The sequence below is a fragment of the Garra rufa genome, chromosome 13 (assembly GCF_049309525.1).
Source record: "Garra rufa chromosome 13, GarRuf1.0, whole genome shotgun sequence".
In the NCBI taxonomy this organism is placed as follows: domain Eukaryota; kingdom Metazoa; phylum Chordata; class Actinopteri; order Cypriniformes; family Cyprinidae; genus Garra; species Garra rufa.
The window spans coordinates 45,038,436-45,061,539 of record NC_133373.1 but is presented as its reverse complement, the minus strand read 5'-3'; the positions used below and the strand labels follow the sequence as shown (position 1 = coordinate 45,061,539).

Here is a 23,104-nt window from a genome sequence, read left to right as displayed (position 1 = left end):
AGGGCGAAAAAGCCTTGGCAGAATTACATTAACCTGACTCAAAAAGGTCTAACAGGCCAAAAGACAGCTATTTCAACATCCATCACCGCCTTATGATGAGAATGTCCACAAATGCAAGGAAAAAGCTATGAAATTAAATGTTTGGGGCACAGTGGACAGCTTATTGACAAATGATTTAAAGAGAATTGCTGTTTTTCCGCCATCTTATAGCATATCTGGATTATATGGGCTATAAATATATAAATCTGAATCAAAACAGTAATGAAACACAAAGCTAAAAAGGTAAAATCAACCAAAAAGTCTATTAGTTTGTCAAAAATATATATTTAATTGCATGAAAATATTAAAAACATCACTTTTTTGTCTTAATGCGTGTTCAATAGTTTACCTAATAACTGTGACCTTGGACACAAAACTATCATAAGGGTCAATTATTAAAAGCTTTATGTAAGATTTCCATTTGATGTGTTTTTTTAGGATAGGGCAATATTTGGTTGAGACAACAATTTAAAAACCTAAAATCTGAGGGTGCAAAAAAATCTAAATATTGAGAAAATCACCTTTAAAGTTGTTCAAATTAAGTTCTTAGCAATGCATATTACTAATCAAAAATTAAGTTTTAATATATTTACAGTAGAAGTTTGCAAAATATCTTAATATCCTAATGATTTTTGGCATAAAAGAAAAATGTATATACAAATATACCCTGGTTTACTAATTAAATACTAATTAATGATGATTTAAATTTAAGCTCAGATGGCGAATAATAATAATAACAATAGTTTTAAACTAATGTTTCAACATGCAAAGCACTGCTAAAAAAAAAGAAAAACACTCAAAACGTTGCCTTGATCTTCCCCACGCAATTTTCCTTTTCCAGTCGCAATAAGATTTACGCGTTATTTTGTTTAGGCTTTCACGATATTATTGTGAAAGTTGTTTGATGTGCAATCTATTCCTGCAAAATTGCGAAAATGTCATTTGAAAAATTTTGCAACTGAGAAATACCGGCAACAGTTAGTGAGAATTGTGTTGCAAGAGTTCATTGCGATACTTAATGTTTATTTAGAAAAAAAGCGGCGCAATTAGTTTTGCATGTGTGTTTAATCGTTAAATACATGATTTATATATTAATTCGTTTATAATTGACTCAAGTGCGTTGTTTCCCATTAATACACCACTTGGGATTATTAGTAACAAACGTTTATTTACATTTTCAGTGCAAATACTTACAGACAAAATATAATACAATCAAGTTTATCAACGTCTTAAATTCATGAACATTCAATTCCCCAAATCGTCACGAGGGTCGAGTGGTTCATTTAACGCTCTCTGAAAGGTCATAAAGGTCTGTTTCACGATGAAACGATGGCTCAAGTAAGGCCCGCTCGTGTTCCTGTGCTCTCTTCAATGTCAATGTCTCTGTCCCGGTTTACCGGCGGATCCTCACAGCGGTGTTTGTCCGCCTGTGCTCGGTTCTGTCGTGGAGTTTGTGCTGGAGGATGATGTGTCGTGCGTGCTGACCGGCAGAGCTCCTGGGATAATCACACTGGCTTTGCTAAGGTCAGAAATGTCCACGTCGCTTTTGTCCTCAGGGCCGTCCTCGAATTCGGACTCGCTCGGTTCGCTTTCGCATTCGGAATCCTCGCGTTCCTTGGGCTCGGTTTCGGTCGCGGATTTATCCGGCTGTTCTTTTTCCTTGTCCTTCTGCGCCTGCGCTTCTTTGGAATGCCGCCATTTCATCCGCCGGTTCTGGAACCAAACTTTTACCTAAAACAAATCGTTTGGAAAACTTTTATTATGTATACATTATAATGTGTTTCTAAATCAATTAAGAGTTAATTATGCATCGGTAACATTTGAAGTGCATCAAAACCTTTCATTAAGTCCTTCTTGTCTTGATGTTTTGAGAGATGAACTTAAATGAGAACTAAATCGAAAGGTTATCAATTAATTGAAACACCCGAGTCAAATTAGGCTACTGCTCTGCTGGAGAAAAGCGGATTTCCAAACTTGACTGGAAAGTTTTGAAACTCTCTTATCGCGTTCGCTGCCTGTCGTGTCATTTCCGATATCGAATAAGACAGAAACTCTTGCCCAATTCCCTAAATTAACATGTTTTGAAACGAAACAACTGCACCCCTCTTGCATTTGCAATAATTCGTTATAATTGACTTTCATTTCTCTAGAAATGCGGGTGTCGCAATGCTTCAACTGCAGAGCCTCCAGCTGCAAAGGCTCCAGATGGCTCTCAAGCCGTGTTTTAATTTTAAAAGACATTATTTCGATTTTAATAAGAGACAATCCGTCGCTCACCTGTGCATCGGTGAGGCCCAGCATGGCAGCCAGCTGTTTTCTGTCCGGTTTCGTGACGTACTTTTGGATTTCAAAGCGTTTCTCGAGGCCCTTCCGCTGGAGGTTGGAGAACACGGCTCTGGACCACGACCTTTTCCTCTTGTACGTCTGTGGCATTGTGTCTTTAGAAAGCACCGCATACGGCCCTGTTTGAGTCAAACAAACACACGCCGTTAGAACACAAAAAGAACTTAAGTGCAGTTTGGCCAAAGTGCATGTTACTTAATCGCATGTGCAAAATCACCGCACACGTGCAAACATTAGGCAGTGCAATAATAATAAACGTGCAGGTTCTGTCTCTTTAGGGCTCGACTGGGATGTACTACACTACCTGGGAAGGTGTCTTGAAACTGATGTTGCCCTGATTGCCTGGCGACATTGCCTATTGAACCCATCATGGAGGAGGTTTCGCTCATGGTCGGGTCTATGGACGCGAAGTACGGGCTGGCAGACACATGGACTGCTGACTGCCGATTCGGACTAACAATCGATGTGAGATCTGTTACACAACGACAAACACCAAACAGTTCAACTAAAGTACTAAACTTCCAATTGGCTTGTATAAACAGGGCCATGAGCGCGTTGGGTTGGACGCGTCCAAACAAGCATTACTATTCTGAATCTAATGGTTAAGTCCTTTATAAGCGTGATGTGATGCTTACTAAGAAAAACCCCTGATTTTTACAAATGTTTAAAAACGTCTTACCTCTCAAGGACGGAGAATCCTTTCCCTTGGGCTCGAAGTCTGTGGATAATATCCGATCGATTCCGAACTTGAGGTCTTTACTCGAGGGCGGAGGCGCGGATTGCGCGTTCATCGCGGCTCGGGATGTCAAGTGTATTCCATGCCTGTGATACGCGGTTGGGGTGACCGGAGACGGGCGCAACGGGGATCCCGACGAGTGAACCTGCGCGCGGGCACCGATGTGCGCCATGAGCGAAGACGATCCAGGGATGTTCTCCGCATCTCCAACGTGCAGAATATCAGCGATGCAGAACGACGGCTTCTTCATGCTGTCCACCCCGAAGCCGCCCGAGCAGTACGCGGTCCAAAGGCTAAAGTTCGACGCGTAAAACGGATTGAGTCCCGTCGTGTACATCCTGGCAAGAGAATCGGACACAACTCAGTCAGGTTTAAGAAGTTGCTGCCCTCTCTCGCGTTTCTCCTCAAGTATGAAACTCCAGACAGGAGTCCAAAAAGCCCTAAGCAGGAGTTCCGTTATTGATTGGCTCTTTGAGAGCCAATGGAAGTTGACAGAACGCTCCAACACGCCCCAAACACGACAGCACTTCCAGTACGACTCTTAAGAATCAGCACGTTTGTTGGTTCAAATGATAAAACACAAAACGTTTTCGCTGTTTATTTTGAGTGCGTTGATTTCCAACGAATCAGTTTGTCATTTTAATTAGATATTAGAAAAGCCGCATCAATATTTAGAGTGCATTATATTTAAAAAGGGAGACGCCGATAAACATGTAATATTTTAATGGTGCATACTTTAGGATAATTGCAAAACAATTATTTGAGATTATGATTTGAGAAGGTGATGTAATAGAAATGATGCATTCGTAATTATAAATAATAACAGTGAGTTTTTTTATGCAATCGCTACGGTCATGATGTGTTTTTACATTTTTCAAAACTGCAAACTTCATTGGGACGCGTGTGCGTGTGTTCTGCTGTGGGACTAGGAAACAGGAGTTTCTCGATGCAGGTCATCCTGTTTTTGATGAGCTCTGATTCAGGCTAAATGAGCGGATATTCCTGCTAGATTGAGGCCAAAAATAGAAGATGCTTTAGTATTTTAGGATACAGCAAGAGGACCCTTATTTCCTCCGGCTCGGAGAGGTGGAACTTTATAATGACTGTTAGCACTTCCTTTTTTCAATATTTGTGCAACTTTATCTCAACTCGCAAGTCGCGCGGTGACGCAAATCCGTCCTTATGCTTATAATAAACAGAGGAAATCTATTCTCCGCTCAAACGAAAACACAATTAACTTCAGAGGGCGATACTTCATCCATATGTAGGACTTTACATTACTGAGACAAAAATAGAGCGCTGCTTATCACGGAACAAAAAAAAAACATCGATTATTAAAATAATAGCCTAATAAAAAAATAGCTTTACAATTGTCTGTCAACACACCTTCCAGATGCATGTAAATAAATACACACACATGTATGCATACGTGCGTAAGCATTTCTAGAATGCATTACAGATGATTGGAATGCTATGTTTATGATCATTAATGACGGTCGATGATTTTACCCTATGGTGTTTTTTTTTTTTTAGAATGGCGTTCATTAGTTGTGATTCATTACCGGAAAGGTCAATGACCCTGACCGCCTCCTATCACGGTGTTTTCGAATGACTCCATTCCGGTTTAAATTTAGAGATGAAATGTACCGCTTCGCTCTCGATCAAGCAGTCAAAACAATCCAGGGAAGAGGATGCGGAAGACGCGCCGCGGGTGAACGCGCACGTTGTTTCAGGTGCCGCTGGAATATATTCGAACTCTGAAAGGCCCAAGACTCATAAAACAGGTCATAAAACCGCCAACAATTGACCGACCGCTGGCATCTCACTGTAGGCATTCAACTATCAAAATATATATGTGACCCTGCAAAATCAGGGTTGAAAATGATCAGTTTTCTTTTATGCCAAAAATCATTAGATTATTAAAATCATGTTCCATGAAGACATTTTGTAGATTTCCTACCGTAAATACATCAAAACTCATTTTTGATTAGTGCGTTGCTAAGAACTTCATTTGGACAACTTTAAAGGCGATTTTCTCAATATTCAGATTTTTTTGCACCCTCCGATTATAGATTTTCACAAACCATACACCAATGTGAAGCTTATTTATTCAGCGTTCAGATCTCAATTTTAAAAACTGACCTTTTGTTAATATATAGAATTTAACAGAAAAAATAGAGATGAAATATTCAGTGCTTCTCTAACAACATGCATCTATCAGCGTTTAAAAAGAAAATGCTAAACGTTCGTATTATAAACATTAATGCAATAAATACAATGTGCTCAAATATAACCTCAATATTTGTTTTATAAATGTTGGTTATATTTAAACTTAAAATGTACACTGATTTGCTTCCTTAAAGTCATTAAATAAAAATATAATAAAAATAAAAACGTAAATTAAACGACTTCCTTTATAAATGAATAAGTGTAAATAAATAAATCCTAATCTATATTAATATCCAGGATGAAAGTTTGAGTCTACAATGGAATTGTCTACGGAAGAAAACAGGTTCAACCCAGAGTTTCCGGATATCTTTATTGTCTATATCCATATCTGCATTCCTATCTATATCTGCGCATGTGTTGTGATAAATATATTCGCGTTGAAAGCACGAAGTCATCTGCTGTAGCAATTAAAGCAGTAGCACAAAAGAGTAAAACACCAATGAATGAAAACTATTCAGACACACAGATAAAACATTACACTTGCCGTAATGACTTGAGTGATTTGAACGATCTCTCTTTGCCTATATTTGCAGTGATAACATCATCATCATGTGTTCCTCATGGGACTGTCTTTATTTCTGGACCCCCATCAGGAGCATCCGTCTGTCAGCGGTGACGGGCCCTGTCATGCTGGAAACATTAGAAAATTAAAATATCATAATCGTTAAATGCCGATCATGGGAAAGTTTGGAGACCTTGTGGAATTGGTTTGTTTTCCCAAATTCCCTCAGGCTGATGAAATCGCCGTCCGGAGAGTTCAGTAGCGATCTTGCCAGCTCACTGCGGTTCATTTCGGGGTTCTGACAGCCTCGGGAAACATTTGTTACGGATTATTAATTGCATTTTTAAACGCACCCTTGACAGAATGAAAATCCGTCAGCAACTATAATAGCAAATTCGTGAAGGAGCGCATAGACATTTTAAAAAGGAAAGGAATACAGAAATTGCGAATACAGAAATTATAATTGAGTGTCATCCTTCCGCTAGCCCTGAGCGCCTATATAAAGGAAGCTATCTGCTCTCTATTAGGCCTACTTAAACAGAAGCTGCCTAACAGGTGTTTCATGTCATAGCTGTTAGAAGATATGTGTATTATAGCACCGCTGGAACGCCATATGGACCAATCAAAACGATCGCTATTTAATTATATAAACAAAACCAAGAACCATACTTGTTTCATTACGTTTCTCTCTTTATATTTACTCATTACATATATCTTTGCATTTTCACATATGAATATAATTAACAAAACAGAACAAAACTATATATATATATATATATATATATATATATATATATATATATATATATATATATATATATATATATATATATTCTGGCACATTAGAAAACGTCTTACGACTTGAAAAAAATCAGCTTAATTATAAAAAAAAAAAAAAAAAAGTGGCGGCGCGTTATTTATTATGTGCGCTGTTTCCGGTACTATTATTTAACGAGCAAAAACAGTTTGTTATAATGCATGATATTGCAATGCAAATTGTATTTCTTATGTTATTTTAATGTATTGTCGTATTCATAAACACAGAAAACAGCGAAATTCTGTGGTGCAAATTAAGGTGAATAGGCCTATTGGTTTAACGCATCTATAACCATTTCTTAGTGACTCATACCTGTAAAGAAAGGAGATATATATATATATATATATATATATATATATATATATATATATTAGCCTATATTATACAATTTAATTAGAAAATGAGAGGAAACTCTTATACAAAATTTAGTTGAAAAAAAGCAAAGCAAAACTGCTTTATCCAACGAGTATATTTGTCTAATAATGTTAGAAGGCCTGACATCGGTCCAGTCTCAATCGTTTTGTTTATATTTTAGCAACTCTACAGCACAGTTAGACTATAAACTAAAAATAGACGTATATTGTTGCTTCTGTTCGCTAACTGCGCTGGAGTACATTTCTCTCCATATATAAATATATATTTTTGCATTTCCACGTATGTATATAATAAACAAAACATTACAACAAAAATGTGTATATATATATATATAATTTTATTTTATTTATTTACTTTTTCTGGAGAGGAGGCTCACAGGTTCTTGCAAAAAAGAAGATAGTAGTGAAGATACTCTTTTGGACACCAAACGGAGATAATAGATATGCAGGCCAAAGACACAAGACACAGGCCAAAGAATTATCCACCTTTTTTTCGTATAAGAGCGGGTCGCGGCCGTTTTTTAATTTAATGTGTCTGACATCCGGTTTTGCTTCCAGCTATATTTTAGCTGTACAAACTCGTTTTACTGCTTGATATTGCAAACCGGTTACCATATTATTTTAATGTATTATCATAATTATGAACACCCTGGTTTGTAATAGAAACAGTTTTACTGTTTATTGCACTCTATTCTTCTCATTATTTTCCTACAACTGCTAATGAACCAAAAGTCTGGCACATTCACAGATAACATCTTACTTCCGAGTTTTAATAAAAGCTTAGCTCATTGCATCCCCTTGATTTAAAAAAAAAAGTCCATCTACTTTTTTTTTTACTTAAGAGGCGCGCTATTTGTTACTTGAATGTGCGCGGCTTCCGGTCTCATTCTTTACCATTTATTTCAGCTGTACAAAAACAGTCCCTTATGCTGCGTGATATTGCATGAAGATTAAAAATATCTTCCAAGTTAAAGCAAAAAGCTCAGCTCATACCATCCCCTTGATTTAAAAAAAAAAAGTTGATCTACCTTTTTTTTAACTTAGGCACGCTATTTGTTATTTGAATGTGCGCGGCTTCCGGTTTTATACCTTACCATTTATTTCAGCTGTACAAAAACCATCTGTTATGCTGATTAAGATTGCAATGCAAATTGGTATTTCTTATTATACTATATATAATATATTTGAGTGTATTGTCATATTCATAAACACAAAAAAACTGCGAATTTCTGTGGCGCAAAATAGGCCTAATGGTTTAATGCGGTCTTAACTTTTTTCAGTGACTCATTCCATTAAAGAAAGGATAAAACAATTTAATTATAGCAAATGAAATTAAAGTCTTATTTTACATAATATTTACTCAAAATTGACTGAGCTGTATTATCAAATGAATCGTTTTTTCTGATCGCCGATGCTAATAATGTCAGTGTTTACATGAGCGCCGCAGGTTGAAGTCTTTGGCCTTTTGCGCGTAAAGGAATCCAGACTTGCCACTTACTCTTCTCGTTCAATATACACGGGGTTAAATCAAAAGCCCCGTGTTAAATAACAGCGAGACTAATGGAAACGCAGAAAGGTCATAACAAACCATTACGGTGCTGTCGGAGATCCAGCTGAAGAGCCACGACACTCGGTGACAGAAGATTCACCCGCAGAGCTTCTGCCGGCCCGATTAGGCCCCTTAATGGTCTGCAGTGATCGATTGTGCACTTGTTTACTGAAAGTCATCGCTCTTGAAGCAGGGCCAGATTAACACTTTGTTGTACCCTGGGCAACAATATTCAAGGGCCCCATCATCACGACCCAATGATCACCATAATATGGTCATATATAGAATATATTACTGTAATATACAGTAAATATACTCAATACTTCAAATCCTAACCGTCATCATATTTTGATTTACAAATATTTAAATGCTCATAGAACTACAAATGCACTACTATGTCCCCTATCAAAGACATTCACTCACATATGATGCTATGAAAACAAAACACATCAGCATCTGTACAGTATAATCTGGTAAAATTGACCCACTACATTGAGAGGGAGGGAAGTAGGCTATCCTCCATTTTCACAAAAAATGAATAGCTAAGCAACCACTTTCAAACCATTTGCCAGTAGCCAACGTTACTTTTTTTCCCGGTACTTTAGCCTACTTTTTGTAAAAACGAAAACATTTATTTCAGTGAAAAATAAGTCCAAAACTCTCTATTTTAACATTTTGAACAATCTTTTGCTTTTTTTTTTTCATTCTTATGTGTTTTAATTTTTCTGATAATCAAATGAAAGCATAAACATTTATTTTTTTTAATCAAATGAAAAATAAACCCTTTTAATTTTTGGCAAACAAACAGAGGTTTACTGTTAAAATCAATACATGGAAGAAAAAATATATTCAGTTTAAAACGTTTAAATAATAATTGTAGTATTTTTTTTTTCTACAATTAAGTGGTTAATCTTGTTGTAATATTTATTTTTTATCATATATATTGTTTTATGTAAATTATTTAAATAGGAATATATAAACACCTACATTATACTGTACAAAAGGAATACAAGACTAATATTGTTGTTACATGTTGAACCGTACTTTTATTTTGACAGGTTGCCCTGAAGTTTCTGTGTGTACAGTATAATATGATGCTAGTTTTCTTAAATGAAACGGTAAAAGTGACACTCACAGCAGTTTTGGAGATTGAGTTTATCTGTTCATGTGAGGTGCAAATGCAAAAAATTACCGGGAGCGTCACGCGTGCTTCAGTACGCGCGTAGTAAAAAAAAAAAACGCGTCTCCACCATTCATATTAAAACGGTCTTTTTGTATTTCAGTTTTCACAGACACTAGTCAATATCGCGATTTGAATTAAGTGACAGACCAACTTTTGATTTATTAATCCAAAAATCGACGAATTCCGTGGTATTCCGCGCTATAGTAAATTCCGTTTTTATGAATGGAGTGCGCGATCCCGTCCGTGTTTTCGCGGAGGAGACATTGTAAAACGCGCGACTATGTAGAGACAGAAATGACATGCCTTCGTGTAAATAAGATAAATAACATAAGGCAATTTATTTTGCTCGTGTCCTTGCTGTCCTGGGCCCTTTAGATGTCGTGGGCCCCTGGGCAATTGCCCAGTTGCCCGTATGGTTAATCCGGGCTTGTCTTGAAGGAAGCCAGATGCTTCTGCAGCTCTGGAACACAAGCCCGCGTTCATGAGCCCGAACGCGTGATGAATTACTGCAATAACGCGACGTTTAATGGAAGGAACGCGCACGACGCATCACTAAAGATGAAGTGATCATTTCCAATTATCCTTCCTCTGATGAGATATATGAATCAACAAATGAGCGTCAAGTGTGTTTAAAACTACATGGCTTTAAAATGCGTACAAATAAACATTAAACAATATAAAGTTATATTCATTTTATCTAACCATGCAACAAAAAATGTGTATATTTTATGCATTTAAAGATGCATTTAGTTGTTTATTAGCATGCATATTACTAGAACATTAGCTATTTATTAGTACTAATTAAACACATATTAATGCCTTATTCTACACTACCCAATACCTAAACTTAACAACTTTACTTTTACTTTACTCAACACCCTTACTAACTATTAATAAGCAGCAAATTAGGATTTTATTGAGGGAAAACTCGAAGTTAATAGTGAATAAGTGTTACCAAGATGTTCTAAATAAAATAGGTCAAATGTTTTGAATAATGTAAAAAAATAGAATAGAATAAAATAGAAACATTCTAATCATTAGGTTGCGATTTCATTAAATAATAAATAAAATAATATGAATTTTTTTCTCATTTTCATACAATTTCTTAATCAATAAAAAACTGATTGATTTTATTCTGAATAACACATGAATGATGACTAAAAAACTAATATTTCTATAAAAACTACCTAATAAACAATTAAAATATTAATTTTAAAATTGTAAAACATAAATGCTATCATTTAATAACAAACTGCAAATGCATTCTTAATGATTCTGCTCCAGATGAATCATTTTCAAAGCAATTTTTTTAATTGTGCATATTCACATGCATAAAGGAAATATTGCATTGACTGAGAACTGTGTGCATGTTATTGTTTTCATGTCAAAGCATAACCAATGCTGCTCTCTAGTGGTGAAATCGCTAGTTACAGCCTCAGAACCCGCTGGTTTGATGCACTAATTACTTCTTAAGACAAATTTATCAGGTTAAAAGCACACTTTTGTCTGGGCAAGATTCTCAGACATCGTCTGCGTGCTGCGTTACTTTAATTGGCCTTGTCTGTTCTAATAGATTTGAAACTGTCCAGATTTGAGCCGTCTCATTTCCCAGTGCAGTCGTGTGTCTGGGGAGCCACTCAGTGTAGAATCCAAACACATTTGGCAGCGATAGGCCATATTTCATCACTGTTTACTGCATATTCATTCCTGCAATCCCCAATGCGATGAGAGTCAGCTGTTAGAATACTTCCTTATAAATGTCATCCTGAGAGCTTCTGGTTCAAGACTCGAATGTCATTGACTCCCAAACACGCTTTTCTTTAAACATCATTATTAGGATTATACAAAACGAGCACGATTCTGTCCCGAAAATCCAGCAGCTGGAGGAATACGCAGAGTGTGTTTTAGGTTTCCATCTCATTTAAGAGTTTATTTGAGATTAGATTGCCAAGGCTCAAACCGCCTTCTCACTAGAGTTCACTTTTATGGATATAAATGAGCGTGATATCAGAATGATATTTTTGCATGAGCATTTAAATGAAAAACTTGATTTATTTGTCATGATAAAGAGGCCTGCACAGGATATGCGGTTTTAAATCATCAAGGCAGAGTGCAGCTGGAATGCTGGGAAACAAATCGCTTCTGACAACAACTAATAAACATAAAATACACACACACAAAACAGACGTAATAAAACCATCATCATTTTCTGTGCAAAAGTACATTCTTAAAGGAGTAGTGCTCAATATTTATTTACCCCCAGGCCATTAAATTGTAGGTGAGTTTATTTCTTTATCAGATTTAGAGAAATTTGTCATTCCATTACTTGCTCACCAATAGATCCTCTGCAGTGAATGGGTGCCGTCAGAATAAGATTCCAAACAGCTGGTTAAAAACATCACAAATAATCCTTACCACTCCAGTCCATCAGTTAACATTTTATGAAGCCAAACGCTGAAACAAATCCATCATTAAAAGGGTTTTAGCGAAAATATGAGTCAATAATCCATAATAAGGCTTCCTCCGGTGAAAAAGTCAACATCAAAATCCACCCACGTTTGCTTAGAGCTGTTTTGGCTTGTAAGCGGTGTTTGAACTGTGTCCTGATTCATATGACACAGCTTTTTTTTTTTTACTGGAGGAAGCATTATTATTAATTATGGATTTGTATTTTAGTTAAAAACATCCTAATGATGGATTTGTTTATTACAAACACGCAGCTTTTGGCTTCTTGTGACGTTACTTAATGGATTGGAGTGGAGATTATTGTGATGTTTTTGTCAGCTGTGTGAACTCTCATTCTGACGGCACCCATTCACTGCAGAGGATCCATTGGTGAGCAAGTGATGGAATGACACTTTTCTCTAAATCTGATGAAGAAACTCATCTACATCTCGGATGACCTGAGGGTGAGTAAATGTTCAGCATAGTTGAAATTTCCTGTAAACTATTTCTTTCTTGGGTTATTTCACCCAAAAATGAAAATTAGCCCATTATTTACTCATCCTCCAGGAGTGTATATGACTTTCTTCCGTCTGGCGAATCCAATCCGAGTTATATTTCAAATTGTTCTGGCTTGTCCAAGCTTTATAATGGCATGGGCGGGTGTTTCTTTTCAACAGTCCAAAACAACTCCAAAGGTTATAAAGCCATTTCTAAAGCTTTGGGACTCCAGCGAACCACAGTGAGAGCCATTGTCCACAAATGGCGGAAACATGGAACAGTGGTGAACCTTCCCAAGAGGTCACAAAAGACCCCACAACAACATCTAAAGAACTGAAGGCCTCTCTTGCCTCAGTTAAGGTCAGTGTTCGTGACTCCACCATAAGAAAGAGACTGGGCAGAAATGGCCTGCATGGCAGAGTTCCAAGACGAAAACCGCTGCTGAGCAAAAAGAACATAAAGGCTCGTCTCAGTTTTGCCAGAACACATCTTGATGATCCCCAAGACTTTTGGGAAAATACAAGACAAAAGTTGAACTTTTTGGAAGGTGTGTGTCCCATTACATCTGGCGTAAAAGTAACACAGTATTTCAGAAAAAAAACATCATTGCAACAGTAAAATCTGGTGGTGGTAGTGTGATGGTCTGGGGCTGTTTTGCTGCTTCTGGACCTGGAAGGCTTGCTGTGATAAATAGGGATGCAACGATTGAACGATTTCACTATTAACCGCGCTTTAATTCGTCATGGTTAATTAATCGTAAAGGCTTCTCAACACCGCGTTTCTGTTGCGTGTAACGAAACTGCTGCGACTAAACAAAGTTTTGCCAACTGTGCGCTAGTTTAAAATTCCGAGCTTATAAGAGATAGATGAGGATAATACACACACTGGATTAACTATGGTTGAGGTACCTAACAGCTTCTTTCCTCCGAAGAAGCGCCTGAAGTCGGCAGTTTGGGATTATTTTGGGTACCATCCAGTTTTGCATGCTCAAGTACAGGTAATGCATGACTAAGTTAAATTCCGTGACAAATTACTTGAATGAAATACGTTGGTAGGGAAGTAAATATTATTGAATCAACACTGTAGTGGTGAGAGTTGTGCACGGCTTTCAGTGCAACGTAAACAAACGATGTGTTAGACGAATTATTACAAATTATTGAAATGATTATGTATGGATGAAAGCTAATGATAACAACAGTTAATTTAAGTTAATTTTAGTCTTTTATATTGATAATGATAACTATTATTATTCTGTTATTTATTTTCAGTGTAAAATTATTACTGGATTGGAAATGGACTATTGTTTGTTTTTTATTATTATTTTGTGATGTATTATTTGGTTACTGAGCAGCCATAAATAACACTTTAAAATATAAGGAGTTTTCATGTGATTTTCTTAATAAATGAATAATAATCGTAATAACCGTGAAACCGTGATTATTCCTCAGACTATAATCGTGGAACCAAAATCTATAATCGTTGCATCCCTAGTGATAAATGGAAGCATGAATTCTGCTGTCTACCAAATAATCCTGAAGGACAATGTCCGGCCATCTGTTGGTGACCTCAAGCTGAAGCGAACTTGGGTTCTGCAGCAGGACAATGATCCAAAACACACCAGCAAATCCACCTCTGAATGGCTGAAGAAAAACAAAATAAAGACTTTGGAGTGGCCTAGTCAAAGTCCTGACCTGAATCCTATTGAGATGCTGTGGCATGACCTTAACAAGGTGGTTCATGCTCGAAAACCCTCCAATGTGGCTGAATTACAACAATTCTGCCAAGATGAGTGGGCCAAAATTCCTGCACAGCGCTGTAACAGACTCAAACGCTTGATTGCAGTTGTTAACCAACCAGTTATTAAGTTTAGGGGGCAAACACTTTTTCACACAGGGCCATGTGGGTTTGGATTTTGTTTTCCCTTCATAAAGAAAAACTTCATTCAAAAACTGCATGTTTTGTTTACTTGTGTTATTTTTGATTAATATTTAAAGGTGCCATAGAATGGAAAACTATTTACCTTGGCATAGTTAAATAATAACAGTTCAGTACATGGACATGGCATGCCATGAGTCTCAAACACCATCGTTTCCTCCTTCTTATATAAATCTGTTTTTTTGCAAAAGACCACTGAAAAACAGGCCAATTCCAACATAACACCGGCTGTTACGCAATAGTTGCGATCGTTAATAGTTATGCCACCAACATTTGCATCGCCCAATCATCATTAATGTCAGTACATCAGTAAAATAAGGCAAGCCACTGAAGGGACATGGTTAGCTTAATGCTAGTGGTAGCCTGTTACATTGCAGTACATAATATTTCACTCAACACATAAACAGAGTAAGGAGAGATGACTGCGCTGATGATGGCGAATGATTTACAGATCCTGAGTATCACTGACAAGCATCTGAACTTGTGTGGTAAGTACTTGTCACTGCAGTATAACTTTACACAGAGCACATGCGATCACAATAGTGAGAGGAAAATGTCGCCGTTTCAAAACGGCAGATTCAACAAACCGCATATTAAAAGCGGCTAGAGCTCCGTAATTAAATATATATTTCCTCCATGCGCGAGCTACTGAGATGAGCAGCTCTGTGAAACAGCCAATCAGAGCAGAGCCCCTCATTAATATTCACAGACCTTCCAAATAAGGCAATAACAGACCATTTCATTCTAGGGACAAATCCTAGGGTTGTAAATGGACTTGTAAAACCAAGACTTTTTGCCCTATCCTATGCCATATACCTTCTATGTAGATATCCGAGAACAATTGAAAATATTGTTTCAATGCATTCTATGGCACCTTTAAATTAGTTTGATCTGAAACATTAAAGTGTGACAAATGTGCAAAAAAATGAAAAATCATGAAGGGGGCAAACACTTTCACAACACTGTGTGTGTGTGTATATATCTATATCTATATCTATCTATCTATATCTATCTATATATATATATATACTGGATTCTTCTGAAAGATGAAAGTCATACACCTAGGATGCTTGGATGATGAGTAAATAATGGGCTAATTTGAATTTTTTGGGTAAACTAACCCTTTAATGCCTTCTGGAGTTGTATGTGAGACACTATTTTCTGTTCTAGCATTGTGCTATAAGTCTAACAACATCCTCCGGTCATGTGGCAGCTCTGTTCTTGTGCTCCTCTGAATGACTGTAGCATGCAATGCATGAGCTAGAATTTTCATCTAAACCAACTAGTTTTCATTCAACTCCTAAAACATGATCGCATCTGATAATTGTGCTCTATTGAGTAAAGTAGTGCTTTTCTTCTTTTTCCTTTCTTTTCCTCGTGTGTTTTCAGAACATGGATTCGCTCTCTCTGAAGTTACCGAAGGACAGACTGAACGTGTTTCCGAGTCTCTTGCTGGCGCCGCCGCTCCTCCAGCTCCAGTTCCACAGAGACGAGGATCCGCGTTCGTATTCACGGCCCGCTCTCCTCTGACTGCCCGACTGACACTCTTTCTCAGCGGTAGGTGAGAGATTCGTCCTCCTTTCAACCTATGAAAACATTATTTACAGCTTTAAGTCAGTAAATAATAAACACTTTCACACTTTCAGCTGGTGCCTTATGTTTCTTTTTGTGGTCAAACCTGTGATTTTTATCAAGTAAAGTAAGAATAACGGTAGTAATATTTCCAGATGAACAGGACTGAAGCATCTTGGCTTTACTTGATTCAGGCTTGAGAAAAGCCAACTTACTGATCTGCCATTTAACCTTATTATTCTTCTTCTGAGCCAAATCTCCTAGAACTTTCAAGCTGCAACCACCAAACTCAGGTCAGACCTTCAGACTGGTCTGACTCGCTGTGCTCTATATTTTCAGACTGATCCGGCTTATGGTTTTCGTAAACCAGACTATCAAAGCCACCGAAAATCCCATAGACTTACATTGACAAAACGTTCAAAGATTGAGCCAACTCTATTCAAACTCCAACTGTCAAAACTCCCACAATCCCTTGAGACTCAATCAAACTTTGCTTCTAAGCCAATTAAAACTCATCTATCTAAACCTTGCTAGCAATATGCTGATCACACTAATATACTAGTAACATGCTAATCATGCTAGAATCATGCTAGTAACTTGCTAATCATGTTAGAAACATGTTATCAACATGCTAATCATGTTAGAAACATGCTAGCAAGATGTTAGTAACTTGCTTATCATGCTAGAAACACGTTAATAAAATGCTAATCATGTTAGAATCATACTAGCAGCATGCTAGTAAGTGGCCAACCATGCTAGAAACACACAAGCAACATGATAATTATGTTAGAAACATGCTAGTCATGTTAGAAGCATCCTAGTAACTTGGTAATCATGCTAGAAGCATGTTAGCAACATGCTAATAACTTGCTAATTATGCTAGAAACATGCTAATTGTGTTAGTAAATAGTTAATTATGCTAGAAACATTACCATGCTAAAAAAAGTCCATCATGCTAGAATCATGCTATCAACTTGCTAATCATGCTAGAAACATGTTAATAAAATACTAATAATGTTAGAAACATGTTCACAATATGCTAGTAACTGGCCAATCATGCTAGAAACATGCTAGCAAAATGTTAATTACGTTAAAAACATGCTAGTCATGATAGCAACACCCTAATAACTTGGTAATCATGCTAGAAACATGGCAAAAATGCTAATCATGCTAGAATCATGCTAGCAACCTGCTAGTAACTTGGTAATCATGCTAGAAACATGCCAAAAATGCTAATCATGCTAGAATCATGCTAGCAACCTGCTAGTAACTTGGTAATCATGCTAGAAACATGCCAAAAATGCTAATCATGCTAGAATCATGCTAGCAACCTGCTAGTAACTTGCCAATCATGCTAAAAACATGTTAGCAAAATGTTAATTACGCTAAAAACATGCTAGTCATGATAACATCCTAATAACTTGATAATCATGTTAGAAAAATGCCAAATATTTACAACATGTTAATAAATGCTAATCATGCTAGCAACATGCTAGTAACTTGATAATCATGCTAGAAACATGCCAAAAATGCTAATCATGTTAGAATCATGCTAGCAACCTGCTAGTAACTGGCCAATCATGCTAGAAACATGCTAGCAAAATGTTAATTACGTTAAAAACATGCTAGTCATGATAGCAACACCCTAATAACTTGGTAATCATGTTAGAAACATGCCAAAAATGCTAATCATGCTAGAATCATGCTAGCAACCTGCTAGTAACTTGCCAATCATGCTAAAAAATATGCTAGCAACCTGCTATCAACTTGCTAATAATGTTAGAAACATGTTAACAATATGCTAGTAACTTGCCAATCATGCTAGAAACATGTTAGCAAAATGTTAATTACGTTAAAAACATGCTAGTCATGATAGCAACATTCTAACAACTTGATAATCATGCTAGAAACATGCCAAAAATGACATGTTAATAAATGCTAATCATGCTAGCAACATGCTAGTAACTTGGTAATCGTGTTAGAAACATGTTACCACCATGCTAATCATGCTACCACTCGGTCGCAAACTTCAATTTCAAAAATCGAATTCAAATTTTCAGACAAGTTTGTCTATGAACTTTACTCCTCTAGTTTCATAAGGTGTTTGACATGTGACCAGGCTGTACCTCGTATGACTGTATCGTGATGACGTCCAGCTCTAGTCCTCTCTCAGTGCAGCTCTTCAGCGCGTGAACGACCTCAGCGTGTTCGGCCCACCTGCAGTCTGCGCCGTTCACAGCCACGATATAATCGCCCTCACGGAGCCCCGCCTCCTAGAACACGCGCTCATAATGTGATGCATGATGTAGTAATAACAAGCACTTTAAATATTGCTGTCTCTAATTATGTCTCTTACCGCAGCGCATCCCCCTGGCAACACCCCGGCAACCAGAACCGGCGAATCACCTCGGAGCGTGAGCCCGAGCCCCGCCTCTCCTCGAAGCAAACACGCGTGTCGCCGCACCCAGCGATTTCGAGCAGAAAACACAGACAGCGGCCCCTTCACACAGTAACACAGGTGAACCTTAAACACAACTGGAACATTTACAGCACGTTACAGCTTTTGAGTCAGTGAGAGTGTGAGAGTGTGAGCGTTACCAGTCGGTGGAAGATATCAGTCACTCTGACGCCACTGAAATCAGGAGTTTTAATGTCAGGCTTCTGCTGTGTGTGAGCTGTAGGAGACAGGTCAAAGGTCAGAGGTCATGTTAAAACCAAAGTTGTCAGGACCAAGTGCACAGGAATTCATTTCAGTCTGAGGCTTATTAATTGAACTTTTGGTGTGAAAGGGCCTTATGTAACTTATAAAATATACCTTTTTTTTTTTATTATTAAAAACCAAATAAGCAAGACCAGCTCAGATGAGAAAAAGTGATGCAAAAGTAACGCAATGCATCACTTTCCATAAAAAGTTACAAAGTAATGCAGTTAGTTACTTTTTTATAAAGCAAATGTACTTTTGAATGGAGTATTGTAATGCACTACTTTTAACTTCTTTAATAGTAACCATTACTATTTCTGCAGTATGTCTGCTGTGCATATGCAAATCATAAAGGTTTTTATAGTTTGCTAAAAGTAAAACCATAAAAAAATGTCACTTGAAAAAATAAATAAATAGGAACTATATAAATTAGAAAACTTTATTAAAAAAATATTGTAAAAAATACAATTATTTAAATGTATAAAAAACTTAATAAAATTACATAAAAATACAGATATTTAAATATTAAAAAGTAGTAATAACAATAATAATGCAAAAAATAATAAAAATTACATAAATTTAAATTATTTAAATATATAAAAACTTAATATTTTTTATTCAAGTATAAAAATTAGTAGTAATAATAATAATATAAAAATAATAAAAAATATTTTATATATTTAAATATATAAAAACAAACTTATTTTAATTCTGCTAGTTAACAATGACACTTAAAAGTTAATATAAACTGTACAGACATTTAAAAAATAATTTAAATGACAAACACAAAATTACTAAAACTAAAATTAATATGAAAATGGAAAATATACAAAAACACATTTAAGCTATTAATAAAAACTATAAAAGTATCTCAAGGAGAATATATAATATCTGCTTAGAATATATAAATATTGCTTGAAATACTTTATCCCACAATGCAATGCACTTGACTAAATCTTTCATTTTCATTTTCAATGAAGCAGAAAATTACAGCTGTTACAGCTTTTTCAACGAATATTTAATTGCAAAATGCAAAATAATGTGAAATTGAACTTGCACATAAATTAGCAATGTCCTATGACAACATACTGCAATTTGACAAGTATTTCATTTTTTTTATTTTAATATCATTGAGATACTAGTAGTTTTTTTAACGGTTTGAATTAGGTTTTTTTTTAGATTTTCCAATTTTATTTTAATATTTGTTTACAATTAGTAATTTTGTCATTTTCATTATTCGGTTTTAGTTTGATTCTGATTCTAAAATAAACATGTTTTTTTTTATTACACATTTAAATGAGTTATTAAACTAGATTTAACCGTAACATGATTATTATGTTAAACACTCACACTGGATCTCCGGAGCCTCTGCGACCTCACAGAAATCATCCTCCTGATCGATATCCGAGTATTTCTCCAGCGAGCGTGCATGAGCGTATGACAAAACTTCCTGCAGGATGTCCATCTTTCGAAGCATTTTACACACGCCGTGGAGTCGCAGGGCTTCCTCGTGACGTATGATGGCTTTACGCAGATGAGCTTTACCTGTAATATGAGAAAACAATAATAAGTATATTTTGACCTGCATTGAAACTGTAAATCTGTGTGCAGACAATGCATCCCACGACACAAACCGAGTCTCCGTTTGTCCTCCGGATCATGAAGATCAAGTTTGTCCGGTCGTCTGGTGTGAATCTGTGTGAGAGCTTTAATCTGTTGACCTTCATCGTCATCTTCATCAGACATACCTGTATTGGTTGTCAAACACAATAATGGTCGGTCTGAAATTTCTACGGAAAATGTTCGTTTTTACAAGATTGGTTCTTTAAAATGATGAGCACAACAAAAACAGGAACTATATTAAGTAAAGTCAGTTTTAATGGTAAAAACACACTACTGTTCAAAGGTTTTGAAAGAAGTCTCTTCTCAGGGTTTCTGCTTTTTAAGACCTTTTTAATACCACCTTAAATGAAATTTAAGACCTAAACCTGTCATGGAAATACACATTATATTACATACATATATGTCATACGTAATGTGTTTAATGTAAAACGTAAACAATTTTATGGCTGTCATAAATTATATTACTATGATATACAGTGAATTTTTCACATTAGCAGATACTATTCCATAAAAAATATCCCCATAAATTTCTTTCTTGCGTTGCGTTAGACTGAAGATATTTTAGCGGAAATGTGACCAAAACTATTTAAGACCTATCGAATCTGAATTTAAGGCTTTTTAAGAACTTTTATTAGGAAAACGTTATTTAAGACGTTTTAAGGATCCGCGGACACCCTGTCTTCTGCTCACCAAGGCCGCATTTATTTGATCAAAAATAGGGTAAAAATAGTCAAAAATTATTATAATTTAAAATAGCTGTTTACTTTGTGAATATGTTAAAATGTAATTGATTCCTCTGATCAAAGTTACAATTTTAGCATCGTTACTTTAGTCTTTAGTGTCACAAAATCTTTCAGAAATCATTCTAATATACTGATTTGCTGCGCAAGAAGCATTTCTGAGTTGTGCTGCACAATATTTTTGTTTAAATTGTGATGCTTTTTATTTTTTAGGATTCACAGATGAATATAAAGTTCAAAAGAACAGCATTTATTTTAAATGGAAATTTCAAAAATTTCAAAAATAGAAATTTTCTAAAATCCTTGCATCCTTGATGAATAAAAGTATTAAGTAACTTTTTTTAGTAAATCTTAGCCTAAAGTTTTTTTTAAATAGTAATGTATCAGTTTTAAACTATGATAATAATGTTTCTTGAGCAGCAAATCAGCATATTGGAATGATTTCTGAAGGATCATGTGACACTGAAGATTGGAGTAATGATGCTGAAAATTCAGCTTTGATCACAGGAATAAATTACATTTTAAAATATATTCACATAGAAAACAGATATTTTAAATTGTAATAATATTTCACAATTTTACAGTTTTTACTGCATTTTTAATCAGCTCTGGTGAGCAAAAACACTTCTTTCAAAAACGTTTAAAAATCATAATCATTCCAAACCTTTGACCGGTATTGTATGCGTTATGTCATTAGTGACTAAACACATACAGATGTTCAGTAGCTCACCTGGACAGTCACACAGTGCCACAGCGGTGTAATAATGAGCCAACGCTCTGAAATGATGCGTTTTGACTTGAACCATAGAAATCCAGGAGAAGGGAACATAGTCCTTCAGTAACGGCACTGACATTGCCTGAAGAACCAGAGAATACACGTCTGATACCTAGAAACACACACAAACAGAGTTATTAACAAATGAAACCCCTGTAACATGCATTCATCTGTGTGTGTGTGTGTGTGTGTGTGTGTGTGTGTGTGTGTGTGTGTGTGTGTGTGTGTGTGTGTGTGTGTGTGTGTGTGTGTGTGTGTGTGTGTGTGTGTGTGTGTGTGTGTTTTACCCTCGCTGCCTCCTGGGCGGCTTGCAGAAGCACATTCAGGTTGTTGTCCTGCATGTTGAGTAAGACCTTCTCACAAACACACTCCTGCACCTGCACATAGTAAAGCCCAAAATATGTGACTTACTACAGAATCACTTCTCCAATATATTAACTCATAATCTGAAATGCATATTTAATGTATATGAACGTCTTTCTTTCATTACCTGAGCTACCATGAGACGGACCAGCATGCTCAGCGCAGGGCTGCTCATATCCAGACTGGGCGCATGAGAGAAATTCTCCTGCAGGTAGAGAAATGCACCTGTGCGCACACACACACACACACACACACACACACTACATTTACAACCTCATTTATATGAGCAAAGAGATTCAGATGTTCAGTTCAGCACAGCTGTGGTGCAATACACAATACAGGATCATAAGTGCTTGAAATTGAACGCAGACACATTACTCAGATGTCTGCATGAGTTTATATCATATAAACTACACTCTTAAAAATAAAGGTGCTTTAAAAGGTTCTTCAAGCAATGCCATAGAAGAACCATTTTTAGTTCCACAAAGAACCATTCAGTTAAAGGTTCTTTAAAGAACCATTTCTTGCTTACCTTTTTATAATCTAAAGAACCTTCTTTCGCCACAAAGAACCTTTCGTGAAACAAAAACGTTTTTCAGATGTTAAAGGGTCTTTATGGAACCATTTAGACAAAAAAGGTTCTTTTATGGCGTCGTGAAGCACTTTTATTTTTAAGAGTG

The 23,104-nt window shown here is 36.2% G+C and overlaps 2 protein-coding genes across 3 annotated transcripts in view; both read right to left on the bottom strand.

Moving 5' to 3' along the window:
* Positions 1–1,187: 1,187 nt before the first annotated feature.
* On the bottom strand, positions 1,188–3,511 carry LOC141283645 (H2.0-like homeobox protein). Of its 2 annotated transcripts, XM_073816953.1 has the most exons (4): positions 3,062–3,511; positions 2,687–2,854; positions 2,317–2,501; positions 1,188–1,770 (listed from the first exon to the last, which is right to left on the bottom strand). In XM_073816953.1, exons 1-4 carry the CDS (start codon positions 3,453–3,455, stop codon positions 1,447–1,449), a joined length of 1,071 nt encoding a protein of 356 aa, XP_073673054.1. In that variant the 5' UTR covers positions 3,456–3,511; the 3' UTR covers positions 1,188–1,446. The 2 variants fall into 2 exon arrangements, with proteins under 2 accessions (XP_073673054.1, XP_073673055.1); XM_073816954.1 differs by lacking the exon at positions 2,687–2,854.
* A 12,168-nt stretch (positions 3,512–15,679) lies between these two features.
* The window catches only part of LOC141348572 (rhophilin-1-like), an 8,694-nt gene continuing 1,269 nt past the window's right edge, over positions 15,680–23,104 (bottom strand). Inside the window, exons 2-10 of the mRNA XM_073852850.1 lie at positions 22,552–22,649; positions 22,349–22,438; positions 22,017–22,173; positions 20,558–20,671; positions 20,274–20,468; positions 18,821–18,897; positions 18,579–18,722; positions 18,349–18,495; positions 15,680–16,236 (exon numbers count right to left, since the gene is read on the bottom strand). Coding sequence (XP_073708951.1) covers positions 16,036–16,236; positions 18,349–18,495; positions 18,579–18,722; positions 18,821–18,897; positions 20,274–20,468; positions 20,558–20,671; positions 22,017–22,173; positions 22,349–22,438; positions 22,552–22,649 — 1,223 coding nt within the window. The 3' untranslated portion in view covers positions 15,680–16,035. The remainder of the gene's footprint in view (positions 16,237–18,348; positions 18,496–18,578; positions 18,723–18,820; positions 18,898–20,273; positions 20,469–20,557; positions 20,672–22,016; positions 22,174–22,348; positions 22,439–22,551; positions 22,650–23,104) is intronic.